We start from the raw sequence: 17,093 nt of genomic DNA, 5'->3' as shown, positions 1-17,093 counted from the left end.
TGTATTTGTAAACACTGAACATTCACAAAGTTAACACCTGAAAAGGATTCTTAGACAATCAAAACCTTGTTAAAATAAGGTTTCGGTCTCCCAGCCTTCATCAGATAAATTTGTTATTTTGGTTTAGCACTATATTACAAGAGATGCTTGTTCAGCCATTGTTGTATGGGAATGAACATAAAAGTCTTGACGTTGTTAATCTGGATTATTCAGTTTTCGGGATGAAGGATTAGTGCGATGGGGGGTAAATTCAGGTTCACTTTTAGTTTCAATAATGATTGTTCAGCTGGTATCCATGTATCAAACATGCAACATTGCTTGTTTGTTAGTGGACGCCACAATCAGCAATATTCCAGCTATTTACGACGGCTGGAAATAGTCGAGTCTGGAACAGACAATCCAGTGATTGATATTAACATTAATCCATGCCGTTGCCGTTCAACCAAGTCAGCGAGCCTGACCACCCGATCCCGTTAGTCGCCTGGAACGACAGGCATGGGTTGATGAAGGCTGAGTATGGCACAGTCGCTGTCTTCAGCCATGGAGGTGACTGTTCCCTACATGAAGCTGTCTATTCAAAGCAGCGTTAACTCACGCTCCAGGATTTTGTATGGTGACTGGGTATTTTTTCCAGCTCCAGCTACAAAATCAAATATTATTTTTTAATAAAAACTATGAGGCAGACAATTTATTTTTTGTTGCAGATTTCTTTCTTTTTTTCAACAATCTGAAGCACATTTATTGTTCAAGCATTTTCTGGGACAATTTTCTTTTTTCATTAAATCCCACTTTTGGTGAAATTGCAACCAACAGTCTTGAAGACCTGACCTGCAAGCTGGCGACCTCTATCGGTACGCCCTCAGCCCAGTAGGTCTTTGGTTTCAGAGTTGATTCGTTTTTCCAACTTTGATGCCTTGAGAATTTTTGAACACCTCTGAGGCCAGGAAATAAAAATCGATCACGTGAAACGTTCACAGGGCGTCGAGATCGATGGCGCCGACTGACGACTTCCAAATTAAAATTACACAAGTGTGAGATGAAGTTAAATGAGGTTTAACGTCGAACAAGACTTTTTTCACTTATGTAGCGATTACTTGTACCAGTCCGGACTTACGCCGGTTTGATAGTGCTAGCTCACTGAGATACCATACCGCAGTTTAACATGGATACCCGACTCAGACACAGTATACTGACCCGGAGCCGACCAGTCCTTGTTTTAGCCCCTTCCTGCCGAGCCCGGGAGTGAGTAACACAAAGTACTATCTGTAAACGCCTTTTGGCGTGACGCGCCCAGAGGATCGAACCACCGACCTTCCTATCCCCATCGCTGCATAACGGATGCGGTCAAATGACACAAAGAGTTTGGGCGGTCGACTTCTACTGCGCACCGGCTTACTGCCCCCGTGTGCTGGCCCCTGTGTCGGATTCTGTAGATGTATTACGTGTAATTAATGTTCTGTCATGGAAAAAACAAAAGACAGCTCCGTTTCGATTACCCATTGTACAGTAACGTAAACAGTTTTCAACGGTGATATCATTCAAGACACTGCTACTTCATGGAAAACAAGATAACTGTTGAAAAAAACCAACGAAATATATTTTCGCATGCCAAATTCCTTTTCAGTGTTTACCAGTACAGAGTCGATAAGCAGGCTCGCCTTGGTAAATATCATGTGATACTGTCTGTGTATGTGAACTGTAGGAGTATAGACCGAGTAAGGGAACTAGTATATAAACAACATGTCAGTGTCTGCTTTATGTGGGCGGAAAACCGAAAGTGTACCGCTTTGCAAAAACCGACCCGTGAAGATCCAGATTGAGAAAAAGTCTTCAGCAACCCATGCTAGTCGTAAGAGCTAGGCGACTAACGGGATCGGGTGGTCAGGCTCGCTGACGCCGAAGACCCGGGTTCGATTCCACACATGGGTACAATGTGTGAAGCGCATTTCTGGTGTCCCTCGCCGTGATATTGCTGGAATATTGCTAAAAGCGCCGTAAAACCCTTCTGACTCTCTCACCCACCTATCGGAATAAATCAAAACAATAAAAGTCAACAGAAAGCCGAGAACCACTTTTTTGTTTGTTCAAAAGTGATGTGACGACTGTGACATATGTCGTTGTAAAGAGCTCGGAAATCCAGTTTGCTTTAAAGCTGTGAATTTACATTGCGCGTGTCAACGAATGAAATGAATTTGGACCAGACAAACCAATGGATGATTAGTGATATTTTAAGTAACGACCCGCGCTGTCCCGATATAATGACTCAAAGACAGGTTCACATTGTACTGTAATCATCGGGGGGCGGATATGTACTCCTCCACCTTCAGTTCAAACAGAGGCTGCCATGAGAACTTGCAATGTGACCTTCACCTTTCATGTGACATATGACCTAGGTCCCCGGATGTAGGAACTACTTTCCATATGTACGCCGTTTAGCCATGGGCGGGGATTGGGGCACGTTCGGCAGGTATGGATTACCAACAAAAACAAAAATGATTTTTTTTCTGGGAAATATGAAAGACGCAAAACAGGATATATAAGGAAACTGAAGTTGAAAACTGTAAGGGTTGTTTGGTAGTATGTGATTGTTGTTAAGGCTGAACCTGAGCAAAATACACTGAATGCTTTAGATATTCATGGGAAAATGGTTTAATTTGATCGTTTGAAAAATACGTCTCTACATATAAGTAATGTCCCATCTGTATCAGCCTGAAAATAATCGAGTCCGTGAGTTGTTGAAAGCATGAACACGATGGCACGCAAAGTATTACGACAAACATGGGGATCCATTCTTCCTCGGAGTATCCACGGGGAGACAAGCACAGGTACTGGGCACCTATTCTTCCCCGGAATCTACACGGGGAGAAAAGCATGGGTACAGGGGACCTGTTCTTCCTCGGAGTATCCACGCGGAGACAAGCACGGGTAGGAGGGACCTGTTCTTCCTCGGAGTATCCACGGGGAGACAAGCATGGGTACAGGGGACCTGTTCTTCCTCGGAGTTTCAACGGGGGGGAGAAGCATGGGTACTGGGGACCTGTTCTTCCTCGGAGTATCCAAGGGGAGACATCGTGGGGTACTGGGGATCTATTCTTCCCCGGAATCTACACGGGGAGACAAGCATGAGTACTGGGGACCTGTTCTTCCTCGGAGTTTCAACGGGGGGGGGGGGGGGGGGGGGGGGGGGAGAAGCATGGGTACTTGGGACCTGTTCTTCCTCGGAGTATCCACGGGGAGGCATCGTGGGGTACTGGGGACCTATTCTTCCCCGGAATCTAAGCTGAGAGACAAGCAGGGATACTGGAGACGTATCCTTCCCGGAAGATACCAGTATTCGTTTGGAGAATTTCTCTCTTTGAAAGGAGGAGCAAAACATTTTGTCCCCGACAACACATTAATTTGTATAACATCTACCATGTTTATTTATCTGGTACCCTCAATCCCCTTCTCCCACCCCCTCCCAAATAAAGATTTAAAAAACATACATATATTTTGTATTTAAAAGAAAAAGAAACTAATCGAAGGCCAGAGATCGCACACAACGACCAAGAGTGTCTCGCATATTCGCCCAGGGCCCTGGGACAGTCAAGGGTGACGTGTCACGAACAGTAGCATATGGACACTGTTGCTACCTGGGATTGGCGAGATTGCCCGTCTTCAGGGAAGGGTGGTATGCAGAACGTGCGGCACAGTAACTAGGTAGTCATCAAAAGTACGCGGCACACATCTGCTTACGTCGGGCCAAGGTCGTTATAAAATCTCTACAATGTTGCCACTTCATGTAATAATCAAAATGCTCGGCCATTTCTGACTCAAGTAATCATGCCGATACCCAATGGTGATTTCCTTCAGAAAGACACACACCCACGACGTGCTTCCATGAAAAGTATGGTGCGAGATTTCCCTGCAAGATGATAGCCAATGGTACAAACGTGGCAGAATCTGATGATACCACTCATGTCTTCCCAAAGATCGATGCTGAATTGATGTATGATGCTTTATCTACTATACCCTGCGATAGAACCTAACACGTGAGACGACCGCCTCCGTGGTCTAGTGGAAGAGCGTCCGCCCGTAAAGCGAAAGGTCCGTGGTTCGATCCCCTGGGCGCGTCATACCAAAAGACGATGAAAGATGGTACTTGTTGTTACCCTGTCTAGCGCTCGGCATTAAGGGGCTAAAACAAGGACTGGTTGGCTCGGAGTCAGTATACTGTGTCTGAGTGGGGTATTCATGTTAAGCTGCGGAATGGTATCTCAGTTAAGCTAGCACTATAAATCGGTCCGGACTCAGTCCGGACTAGTACAAGCAGCCACACACACACGTGCATGCAGGTCGCTTTTTCAGTGCAATAATCTTGGACGCGACGTTAAACCTAGTTTCACCTCACCCCACCTAACATGTGAGACCACTGGTGTTTATAATGATAACATACACAACCTTTAATGACAAATTACTACTAGTCGTTAAGGACCGACCATTTGATATACCGGGAGACGCTGGGCTATATATATATAATATATATTTCAGCTACAGATACAAAACCAGATATTTCCTTTTTTAATACTGTGAGCCGGATGTTTTTTGAAGGCAAACTTTTTGTGGGAACAATTTCTTTTTTTTGCAACAGTCTGAAGCATACTTATTTTTTTCAAGAATCTTCTGGACAATTTATGTTTTTCGATAAAGAAAAGGACACGAGATCAAAGCATGTCTGATGTGTATACCTAGTTTCATGAAAAACTATTAACCGCTCATAAATTTTGCTTGGGCGGACGGGCGGAACACGTTTCTATATCCCCCGCAAAACTGTTTTCTGGGAGGGAGACAAAAACTCTCTGGTCCTATTTGCATCCTGAAGGACGTGCCAAAGCTATTGTTACAACCAAAAAATCGTTTCGGAAAGCAAGGGCCGCTGATTTGACCGCAAGGGAGGTCATTAGCCACCGGCCCTACTTCAAGTACAACTTCCGGTCCATGACGTCAACTTCCGGAAACAGAACGCCCGAGACGTGACTGATAGAGAGCGGGTTTTTTAGCCCTGGCCCACTAAGATAATGAACTCCACAAGTTAATGAACCGTCTTTAGGTTGACGCAACACTATTCGTCATCACTCGCCTCTCTCTCTTGTAACCAACAGAGGACTGGTCCCCCTGCTGATCTATCTTATGTGTGAATACATGACAAACCAATCAGAATGCGTGTACCTTGGTCACAGAATATCTATGTCATAGATTTGTTAATAGGTATAGTTCGCCATTAGACTTGTCCGAAATGACACGAGTGGTAACGAATGACCAAGACTTCTAATACAGCTCCCATGCGGTTGTCATCTTTAATTATTTGGGAAAATGCGTTGCTATAACGATTACTTGCTGTGAGTCGTTTCGCAAAAAAAAAGAACACCCCAAAAATAACAATTTCGGGAACCATATAAAACATTACACACTCACACCTACTCAATCAATAAAAAGACAAATACAATGCAACATTAATGCATTTCTTCAAATGGTAATCGCAATACTTGGACTTACGTATATGACAACATGGGGTATTCCTTCACGGGCGGACCCGTGAAGATTCCAGGGTAGAATAGGTCTTCAGCAACCCATGCTTGCGGTAAAAGGTGACTATACTTGTCGTAAAAGGCGACTTATGGGATCGGTAGGTCAGGCTCGCGGACTTGGTTGATGCATGTCATCGATCCCAATTGCGGGGATCGATGCTCATGATATCAATAACTGGATTGTCTGGTCCAGACTCGATTATTTACAGACCGCCATCATATAGCTGGAATATTACTGAGTGCGGCGTTAAACAACAAACCAACCTTCAGGGCCGATGTGCCCAAGAACCCAAGATGCCAGGTACTACACTGGTCTGTGCAGCTGTTGTCTGGTGAGCGAGCTGCAGTCGTTTGGCGTCGCCTCGACCAGCACTGGAGAGAATGCATAGTGGAACTTGTTTCGTGCACGTGACTATCACATGACAACGCACCCCGGCGGCAGTCGTGGACTTAATGTGTCTTTTCAAATTGATTAGGTTTGCTTTTGTCGTCAAATCAAAGTGGACACTTATACACCCAGTCGTTTCTGAGCGCCATGGCATCAACACAAAACGGGGGTAGCACCGAAGGGAGATTTGTGTTTTGTGCACGAGGTGGTAAAGACATGAAGCTGAATCGTTCTTAAAATTTAATTTGGCACAAGAACTTAAACATTCTTTAGATTAGAGATTTAATGATATTTTGCTGGACCCAACTAAAACACAACACGTCGTCGCAAAGAAGCTGTGACGCTGCTGTGACGCTGCTGTGACGCATGCTCGTCAAATTACCTCAGTGGCATATATGGCACTGTGGACGTCTCCCCTATCACCAGTCAAAGGAAATTGAACTTTGGCATGTTTTTTTTCACATCATGGTGACACCGTATTTGTTAAAATTATTATATATTTTCGCGTTAGTTGTTATTTGAGTATCAACGCTGACAGCAAGTATTTCAAGTGCGTGTCTTTGTTGACACGACTCAAAACTGTTGACTACCATCCAGGTGAGCTTCAGTGCCGTGGCATTACTGTTTTAGCTGGACTATATTCTTACCAGCAACCATGGTACAGATTCTCTTTCGCTAGGGGGCACGGGTGGCCCAGTCGTCTAAGGCGCCGCGATTCGCAGTGCAGAGTTGCTTCCCTTAGGCACGCCATAAACATATGATTGTGGGTTCAAATCCCGGTTAGCCCTGATTATGTTTCTAGGTTTGTCAGCATCATACCCGTGCTCGTGGGTTTCACCGAAGAGGTAAATGTCTGTGACTTGCATCACTTCGGGCTTTCCTCCCACATTAAGCTGACACGCTGTGATATAATTGGAATACTGTTAAAAGCGGCGTTAAACCCGACTCATTTGACATTTATAGAACTGATATTAAACTAACATTTTATTGGGGTAAACTCAATTCATTGATCACCCTGAAAAATAGAAATTGCGGGTGACATGTTTTAAATGATATATAACTATAATGAGAAACAATATTTTTCTTTCAAGGCCTTATTTAGTGTTCAATTATCTAAAACCGCCCGAATAACCATAAACCATTTCCGGAAACAGATAGACAATGTGTTATGAACCAACCTTTGACCTCTCTTCGTTGGAGTTTATTTCAAACGCATGCACCTAACCTTCTGAAACAAATGTAGTTTAGAATCAAAACCGACCCGTGAAGATCGCGGGTAGAATAGGTCTTCAGCAACCCATGCTTGCCGTAAAAGGCGACTATGCTTGTCGTAAGAGGCGAGTAACGGGATCGGGTGGTCAGGTTTGGCTGATGCATGTCTTCGTATCCCAATTGCGTGGATCGATGCTCATGATGTCAATCATTGGATTGTCTAGTCCAGACTCGATTTATCACAGGCCGCCGTCCTATAGCTGGAATATTGCTGAGTGTGGCGTTAAGCAACAAACAAACAACAAAAAGAATCAACACCGGACAATTGCGCGAGAGCCTGGGTCGGTCCCTGCAAATATAGGAGCATCTTCCTATACACGAACACAGAGCGACAACAGTGTGTTAGCATTAGCATGTCTCCATCAGATCCATCAGTCCATGTTTCCAATACTCGTAGATAAATGACGAAGCCATCACTGATTCAACAAGAGACAACCATCGTTATACTTCACCGCAGTCACAATCACAGTCACAGTCACATCCAGCTGCAAGACATCAGCCCCAAAGATATAAAAAAAACACACTCTCTTCCCTTGTTTAGTTTCTAAACACTGATCTCCGATTAGTTCGTGACTCTCAATGCGTTGTCAGTCCACCAATAACTCCACACAGCGCCATTTGGTATCAGACATAATGGAAGCGTGGTGCGCGGAGATATTGATACGGTTGCGATCGAACATTGTCTGCTGTGTTTGAAGGATACCAATGGATTCGGTACATGTTTATTTGTACAAAATTACCTACGTCAAAGCTTTTAAGAGGTTGGGCTGGGAATAGTGTTTCTGGCAATAAAAGGGTGGTCGTGTTTCAATCAAGTAAATAAATCATGAACCAGTGGTACTGTTCAACTGGGCTTGGTGATACCATGCCAGTGGTGTTCTGTGATGTATTACATGAGCTAAGCTGAGTAGGCTGTGGTTATTGATAGAACTGCTTGATAAACCACTTGATTTATAGTCCTTCACGCTACCACATGTGCCGTTGGCATTCATAAATGTTAATTTTCTTAGTCACCATTAACCTAGCTTGGTTAATATGGGCATTTTTATTTGAATATTGTACTAAGTGAGTGAGTATTGTTTTACGCCGCTTTTAGCAATATTCCAGCAATATCACGTCGGGGACACCAGAAATGGACTTCACACATTGTACCCATGTCGGTGTACTGAGCTCGTCATAGGTCCTGGTGGTATATGCGTTATGCTAGTGCAAGTGAACCTGATTTTCACCTCTAATTTTAATAAATATTTATGCTAATCCATATTTGACTTAATGCGCAATGGTATGCACTTTATTTAAAAATGATAAGATTTTTAGAATAATACACAATATTCATTTTGTTGCAAACATGTTAAAACTCAAAACAAAATTAAAACATGTTTAGATTATGGGAATGTCGTGTTTAGGTGGTGTTTAACGTGTTTAGACATTAAACGTGTTAAGACAGAACACACGAAATGTGTATTCCGTTTAGGATTTAAACACACTTCTACACAAGTTTAGATCTAAACATGTATTGTACAGTAAACTACGGTTATAACGAACTCAAAGGGACCATTAATTTTAATGCGTTATAACCGTAGTTCGTTAAAAGCATATATACAACAAATGGCCGGGACTAAAATGTAAGTTCGTTATATCGGTCAGTTCGTTATAAGCCTGTTCGTTATAACCGTAGTTTACTGTATGTGTTTACATTCTAAACACATTGTTTACAGTGTATCCTCTACGGTCACGGTCCAAGAAATAAGTAAGTGAAGTGCATCATATCAAACCTGGTACGACTATGTGCAATAGGAGTACACACCAACTGCTAGAATGATACACATCACTAGCCCTCAACCATTAGTATATAACCATGGTTACGTACACGTGGACAATTCCGAGTCACATGGTTGCCGATTAAAAGGACAGTTCAGATATTTGAGCAATGAAGCAGAACACAATAAGCATCCCATCTGCACGAGGTGTATTCAACTGTGAGTATGTCCTGACAGGCACTCTATAATAACTGACTGAAAACAGACCCGCCCTCACTCCCTAAAAAGATATAAGGCAAATGCTATTTGTGTGTTTCCTGTGTCAGCCTAGGCGAAAATCGGGCTGAATAGTTTTGTAATTCAAAGTACTTATCTTTAGTTAACCCAAAACGCAAAAAAATGTACGGACAATACCGAGATGAACAGGGGATAGAGTTTTATAAATGTCACTTGATCGTCATACCAGCTTCTAAATGCAACTTAAAGAAGAAATACCGAGACAGTACGAAACATTATGGTGCAACTTGAGAAGAATGGTTTTGCGTCGGTGACTCCAGATAAGGTTTCGTCGGGAAACCAAAACACACTTTTGTTTGTCAAAGCTGATTTTATATTATCTTCTTCAAGATTTTTCCTGATTTAAATGTCAGCAGTTTTATCTATAAACACTGAACTGTAAATAATTGTGATCATCTCGGTGGCCAGTCTACTTAGTTTGTCAAACGGACACACGAGGCTTGTAAATACCATGCTCTTAAATGTGAATGACACAATTAAAGCACTTTGGCGCGTGATATCATGACGTTCATTATTTTTCATTGAGAACTTGTCCAGCCAATCGCCGAGACCTCGGACAGTCAGCTGACATACATACATTTGTGAGTCACGCTTGTAATCATAAACAAGGTCAAGTAGGTCATATATACCTCAATGTATTAGCGGTGACAAGGTGACAGTCGTCCAAGGTTTGCCAGAATAAGTGGGTTCAAATCCCAGATTGAACCTGATAAAGTTTGTCAGCACCATGCCCGGGCTTGCTGATTTCACCAAAGGGAAAACGCCCATGACCTTCAACACTTCGGGCTTTCCCCACATTATTCTACATCCTCCCCAGTGAAATACTCCCGTTAAACCAAACGCACTCACTTATCGTATTAGCGGAGTCGTCGAGCAAAGAAAGAACCATCCACACGCATGGCGAATAAAAATAACAGCAGGGTAAAACAGTGTTACTATTACGACCCATCTCAGTAAACCTATATCTATGTCATCTCTGGACATCCCAGGTCAAGTCAGAGCGACCTTTCGCAAAGCATGAACGACCTACGAAATGAGTAACAATCGACATTAGCCAATCAGAAAGCAGCTTTCTTTAGCTGTACGACACTTTTTAAAATCGCGACTTTCATTCGAGATTACGTTTTGAAAAATATTTTGACAAAATTCTGTATGGTAGATGGCCCAGATTGTATGTCAGTAAATCCCACGTGCTATGGACAGTCTCATCCCATCGAAGCGATTGACAGACAATGATTTTGACGATAAGCTTGTTGTCTCGCATTCGGAATCAGTCGTGCAGCCTGTAACTGTTGTTCCGAATGCCCAATATTATCGAGGTTACATGATTAGAAAACACATTCGGACATGTTCGTGGTCTCGACCGATTGGTCGGATGAAATGTCTCTCTGATGTGACCTGTAATGGGATGTCGAATTAGATTGTATTGCCGCTAAATGGGAAAAATAAGTGCTATAGTGAATATTGCTTTATCAGCAACAAGCAATATTTAGCTATACCACGGTGGCTTGTAAATGATGGAATCCATGCCAAACAAGTGGACGACAGCATGAGCAACAGTCCACGCCGTCAGGGTACAATGACACAGGTCACAGATGTAACCAGTCGATCGACTGTGAGACACTTTGGGCCTATGTCCTGCTCCGAAACCCCACAAAAAAAGGTCAAAACCTGGACTATTGTTTTGAGAATGACGACATGGTTACATATTTCAGCAGGGTCAAAGTCATACTAGTTTACATAACGGTGGCTATTGTTTTAATTTCCTGACTGTCTGACAGTCAAACATGGCGCCCGAACTTTGTTGAACGTGTCAAAGTTCTCGCATACGGCGGGAACACAGATTTCGTGTATGATATCGCGTGGTTCTTGACGAGAATAAGTCTGTGAGACCATACAGCCATATAGAAATGAGTGACATTTATTAAACTATTATATTACTTGTATATTCTAAGTTAGCAGGGGCGGACTATTTGAATACTGACCTCAGGCTTTTCCTAAGAAACTACACTCCTCCCTGGACATGCTTAAAGTGCTGGAATTAATGTGATCAGATAAATAAAAGCTACAAAACCATGTCCATACTCACCAGAAATCTCCATTGTAGGACCCATAACAAACACACGCAAAGGCAAGTAAATTTCTCACCTGAGAATAAAATGGAACATATGGTACAAATCAAATAGGGAATTAAAGTATTACATAGTCCGATTCCTTTCACAGAAAATGAGTGTGTGTTTTGAAGCAGTGAGCTAAGGAAAATCACCTTTTTTAACAAACTGAGGTACATGGTGTAAGTGTGTGGTACTGTGAACCAACAGACCAATATTCTCGTTGTTAGGTGCACACTGAAGACAAATGTTAGCCATGATGTAACACTGTGTAACCTGCAGTCATCACACATGTTGGAGACTAAAGTTAGCCATGATATAATACACTGTAACATCCCACAAGTTGAAGACTAAAGCTAGCCATGATGTAACACCCTGTAACCTGCAGTCATCCCACATGTTGGAGACTAAAGTTAGCCATGATATGATACACTTTAACATCCCATATGTTGAAGACTAAAGCTAGCCATGATGTAATACTGTGTAACCTGCAGTCATCTCACGTGTTGAAGACTAAAGTTAGCGATGATGTAACACTGTGTAACCTGCAGTCATCTCACATGTTGAAGACTAAAGCTAGCCATGATGTAATACTGTGTAACCTGCAGTCATCTCACGTGTTGGAGACTAAAATTAGCCATGATGTAACACTGTGTAACCTGCAGTCATCTCACGTGTTGAAGACTAAAGCTATCCATGAAGTAACATTGTGTTACCTGTAGTCATCCCACATGCTGAAGACTAAAGTTAGCCATGATGTAACACTGTGTAACCTGCAGTCATCTCACATGTTGGAGACTAAAATTAGCCATGATGTAACACTGTGTAACCTGTAGTCATCCCACATGCTGAAGACTAAAGTTAGCCATGATGTAACACTGTGTAACCTGCAGTCATCTCACGTGTTGAAGACTAAAGCTATCCATGAAGTAACATTGTGTAACCTGTAATCATCCCACATGCTGAAGACTAAAGTTAGCCATGATGTAACACTGTGTTACCTGCAATCATCTCACGTGTTGAAGACTAAAGCTATCCATGATGTAACATTGTGTAACCTGCAGTCATCCTACATGCTGAAGACTAAAGTTAGCCATGATGTAACACTGTGTAACCTGAAGTCATCTCACGTGTTGAAGACTAAAGTTAGCCATGATGTAATACTGTGTAACCTACAGTCATCCCACATGTTGAAGACTAAAGTTAGCCATGATGTAATACTGTGTAACCTACAGTCATCCCACATGTTGAAGACTAAAGTTAGCCATGATATGATACACTTTAACATCCCATATGTTGAAGACTAAAGTTAGCCATGATGTAACACTGTGTAACCTACAGTCATCTCACGTGTTGAAGACTAAAGCTAGCCATGATGTAATACTGTGTAACCTGCAGTCATCTCACGTGTTGAAGACTAAAGTTAGCCATGATGTAATACTGTGTAACCTACAGTCATCCCACATGTTGAAGACTAAAGTTAGCCATGATATGATACACTTTAACATCCCATATGTTGAAGACTAAAGTTAGCCATGATGTAACACTGTGTAACCTACAGTCATCTCACGTGTTGAAGACTAAAGTTAGCCATGATGTAACACTGTGTAACCTGCAGTCATCTCACGTGTTGAAGACTAAAGTTAGCCATGATGTAACACTGTGTAACCTGCAGTCATCCCACATGTTGAAGACTAAAGTTAGCCATGATGTAACACTGTGTAACCTGCAGTCATCTCACGTGTTGAAGACTAAAGTTAGCCATGATGTAACACTGTGTAACCTGCAGTCATCTCACGTGTTGGAGACTAAAATTAGCCATGATGTAACACTGTGTAACCTGTAGTCATCCCACATGCTGAAGACTAAAGTTAGCCATGATGTAACACTGTGTAACCTGCAGTCATCTCACGTGTTGAAGACTAAAGCTATCCATGATGTAACACTGTGTAACCTACAGTCATCCCACATGTTGAAGACTAAAGTTAGCCATGATGTAACACTGTGTAACCTGCAGTCATCTCACATGTTGGAGACTAAAATTAGCCATGATGTAACACTGTGTAACCTGCAGTCATCTCACGTGTTGAAGACTAAAGCTATCCACGATGTAACATTGTGTAACCTGTAGTCATCCCACATGCTGAAGACTAAAGTTAGCCATGATGTAACACTGTGTAACCTGCAGTCATCTCACATGCTGAAGACTAAAGTTAGCCATGATGTAATACTGTGTAACCTGCAGTCATCTCACATGTTGAAGACTAAAGTTAGCCATGATGTAACACTGTGTAACCTGCAGTCATCCCACATGGTGCGGGGCTAGGGTACTTCCGGGTTGTACGTCACATACATTACAGTACCGTGTATTCATTTACTACAGACGTATTATGTCGGCACCCGGCAAATATTTATATTGTACAGAAAAGCTGACTCCTGTTGCCAGAGAAAATCACTGACCGACAAAACTGACGTAAATCTTTACACATGGCAATTGCATGGAATTACACATGGAAAAACACGGCTGTTGCTTTTTGTATTTAGTTAGGCTTCGCCATTAGAGAAAGTGTGCTGGGAGCTCATAAAACAAAATCAACACTGTATTATAAAGGGGCTCGATTCTTCATCCATACATGGAAGTCCCACTGGAGAGAGATGGGGATGACCTTATTTTGGAGCATTAGATATCACTTTGGGTCGTTATCAATAAGCGCCAACGTCAAGGACCTATTTGATTTGTTTAATCCCTGACCTCCGCCTACAGTACTGTTATATCTACGAAGATTATCACTGAGTGAGAGAGTATGGTACGCCGCTTTTTGCAATATTCAAACACTATGGCGGCGGGGGACACGAGCGGGGCTTCACACGTTGTACCCACGTGGGGAATCGAACCGGTGTTTTCCGTGGGTCGAGCGAACGCGTAAACCATTCGGCTACCCAACCGCTTCTGGGCTATCACTATTCACACTACAACCACTACTGCCAATACGTAGCACAGTCACACAGTCACCAGAAATAGTCTATGAAATCTTTTATTACAAAATACATTTCTCTCCACTAAAATTAAAAACAAAACAATTCCAGATGCTGTTTTCATGTGGAATGGAGATGGCAAGACTTGATTTTATATAAATCTAGATTGGTTTTGTTTTCATAAATACATGTATTTCATTCAAAATTCCGATATTACGACAGCCGCCACCACGATTGCTTCAACACAACAGCGACATCTACCACAACGACTACTACCACTCGGTAATTAATACAACCGTTAATGGTCGCTTGTCACAAAGTTATATATACTTACGACTCCATACTAGGGCTGGGACTAGTCCCAATACCCGGGTACCCTAGCCCCTATTACCCGACCCTACCCGGTCACAAGAGAAAGGTACAAACTGGGACTAGGTTGCCCTCGCAAAATGTATTTAGATACACCTACGTGTTTACTGCTTGAAGTTTTTTCTTTACTCAAACATATAAAAGTCAGAAGGAATGGGTGCATAGTCAGAAAGAAATGGGAACATTAGTGAATTTTAGTGCAACCATAGAGGTTTGGATAGTTATTGTCATTAAACAATATATCACGTGACTAACCACGGGTCCGGGTAGTCCTGTGGGTACTCGGATCCTACTCAGTACCCACCCGACCCGAGAACCCAAGTTACCCGTCCCAGCCCTACTCCATACTATGCTTAGAGATTGTGTTGCATCAACTAATTATCCGGCCTGACGATACGGATTGTTTACATTGACTTCCTACATGCATTCTCTGCCTGAAGTCTGCGATGCCTGCATATACACACATATATCGTACCTGGAAGACAGGACGTGCTTTATTTTCCGTATCTCCGGGATACAACACGTGTTTAGTGCTCGTGCTTGCAGGCACAGGTCAACTCGGGTCAACAGTAATTTCAATCAGCGCATTATTCGACACGAACGTCTGTTCGACACATGTACCCGTCTGAGATGCTCGTATAGCCCAAAAGGTCACGACCGTGTTTTAAAGTCCGCCTGTACACCACTTGCCGTGTTGACAGAATCCGCGGGTAATTGACAGCAGGCTTCAATCGCTCGTACACACGGCTCTGTGCATGAATGAAGCAGTGTTCTCACCTGCCTAGCTACAGTCAGACTCAGCAGCATCCTCTCACATCATCTACAAAAGGTCGTGTTTAAAATGGCATCTTCCCAACTTACCGGTCAGCGTGGAGCAGACGACCCAATTCCAAGCAGTGGTACTCAGTCTATCCCGAGTCAATTTCTCCCCGACCATTATGAACGACCGGTCGTGCAGTTGCGATCTCCCTGTGTATTCTCTGAGTCACGGTGTGGACTGGCCTCCTAGTCCTCGGTCTGTTCTCTCAAGTTACCAAGCTAGCATGCGCCATACTGCTCCCACTGGCATCAGAGAATGGACTGGTCCGGGGTAATGTCCATATTACAATATTTTCATTGATTGTGTCGGTCTCCAACACATGTCGGACTTTGCCTATTAATAGGATCAGCAGCAGTCACAAGACTTGGCACAGTCATACATTACAGCAAAAGGCGGACTGCGCGGCACGCTCAGAAAGCTAACTTACATCAACTGTGCACCGTCTTTCGGTAATCTTAGAAACGTTTCCGGACAGACTACCCTAACCAAGACATGGTATATACAAGCTCTTCAAACATACAGTTTACAGGAAATATTAGGCACAGTCGAGTGTCGATGCGTTCACGTGGTTGTTTTCGTTCTGCCCCTATTTAGAGTTAAATAAAATTCGTTATAGATTGATGTAAACATAAAACGATAAAAATATACAAGTTGGTGAAGTTCAGTTACTTGATTGTTTGATGGAGGTAAAAAGTACGTTGTGTATTTCCTTCTAGTGTTTGATGTACTTTAAACCGGATATCATTCATAATAAATTGGGGAAACCCGTTTACAAATAAATCTTTTAATCTGTAAAGTGTATGTTTGAATGGAATGACTCATTTGACGTAATGGTTAGAAATTTAAACGCTCAGAGGCTGGGGTATTTGCAATCGTTCCAGGATGGTATGATCAATTAAAATACGTTTGAATTTTAGAATGGCTAAAGAATGGGGTATTGTCTTCACACTGAGACACTCCTGCCTGGAGCTCGTTACGCGAGCTATCTTGCTGCTTTCTTTCAATAAATTTACAAGAAAATGACTAATATCAATTTCAAAATGTTCTGTAGAGACTTTATGGAAACAATATCAGCAAATTAATGTGTTTTGTTCCGTTTCCTATTTATTTTTTCACTGAGAAATGTTCATTTCTGAAACTAGGTAAAGGTTTGTGCAAAGAGTAATAGCATTGCCCTTTTTCTTCATCGAGATGCACGCTTAAGGCCTGGTCCGGCCTATAATATACTCGAAACAACTATCATGTTTGTGTTAATTTAAAAAAAAAAATAACTAAAGGAAATAAATTAAATATTGATCTATAATTTGCACTTTTAATGCTGGTATAGCCCACCCTAAGATAACATAGGCATAGTACACATTTATCCCGCCAACTATAAGATAACACAGGCGGAGTCCACATTTATCTCGCTCGTTAGAAGATAACACAGGCACTGTCCACATTTATCTCGCCCACTATAAGATGACCCAGGCACTGTCCACATTTATCTCGCCCACTATAAGATAACATAGGCACTGTCCACATTTATCTCGC

The 17,093-nt window shown here is 42.5% G+C and overlaps 1 protein-coding gene across 1 annotated transcript in view; it reads right to left on the bottom strand.

The window, feature by feature from the left end:
* The window catches only part of LOC139445099 (uncharacterized), a 52,993-nt gene extending 37,053 nt beyond the window's left edge, over positions 1–15,940 (bottom strand). The window contains exon 1 of the mRNA XM_071226189.1: positions 15,602–15,940. Coding sequence (XP_071082290.1) covers positions 15,602–15,677 — 76 coding nt within the window. The 5' untranslated portion in view covers positions 15,678–15,940. The remainder of the gene's footprint in view (positions 1–15,601) is intronic.
* Positions 15,941–17,093: the final 1,153 nt, after the last annotated feature.

This window comes from Haliotis cracherodii, unplaced genomic scaffold, assembly GCF_022045235.1.
Source record: "Haliotis cracherodii isolate W230 unplaced genomic scaffold, xgHalCrac1.p SCAF_6, whole genome shotgun sequence".
In the NCBI taxonomy this organism is placed as follows: domain Eukaryota; kingdom Metazoa; phylum Mollusca; class Gastropoda; order Lepetellida; family Haliotidae; genus Haliotis; species Haliotis cracherodii.
Note: the sequence above shows the minus strand (reverse complement) of the source record. Positions and strands in the feature narration are given on the sequence as shown.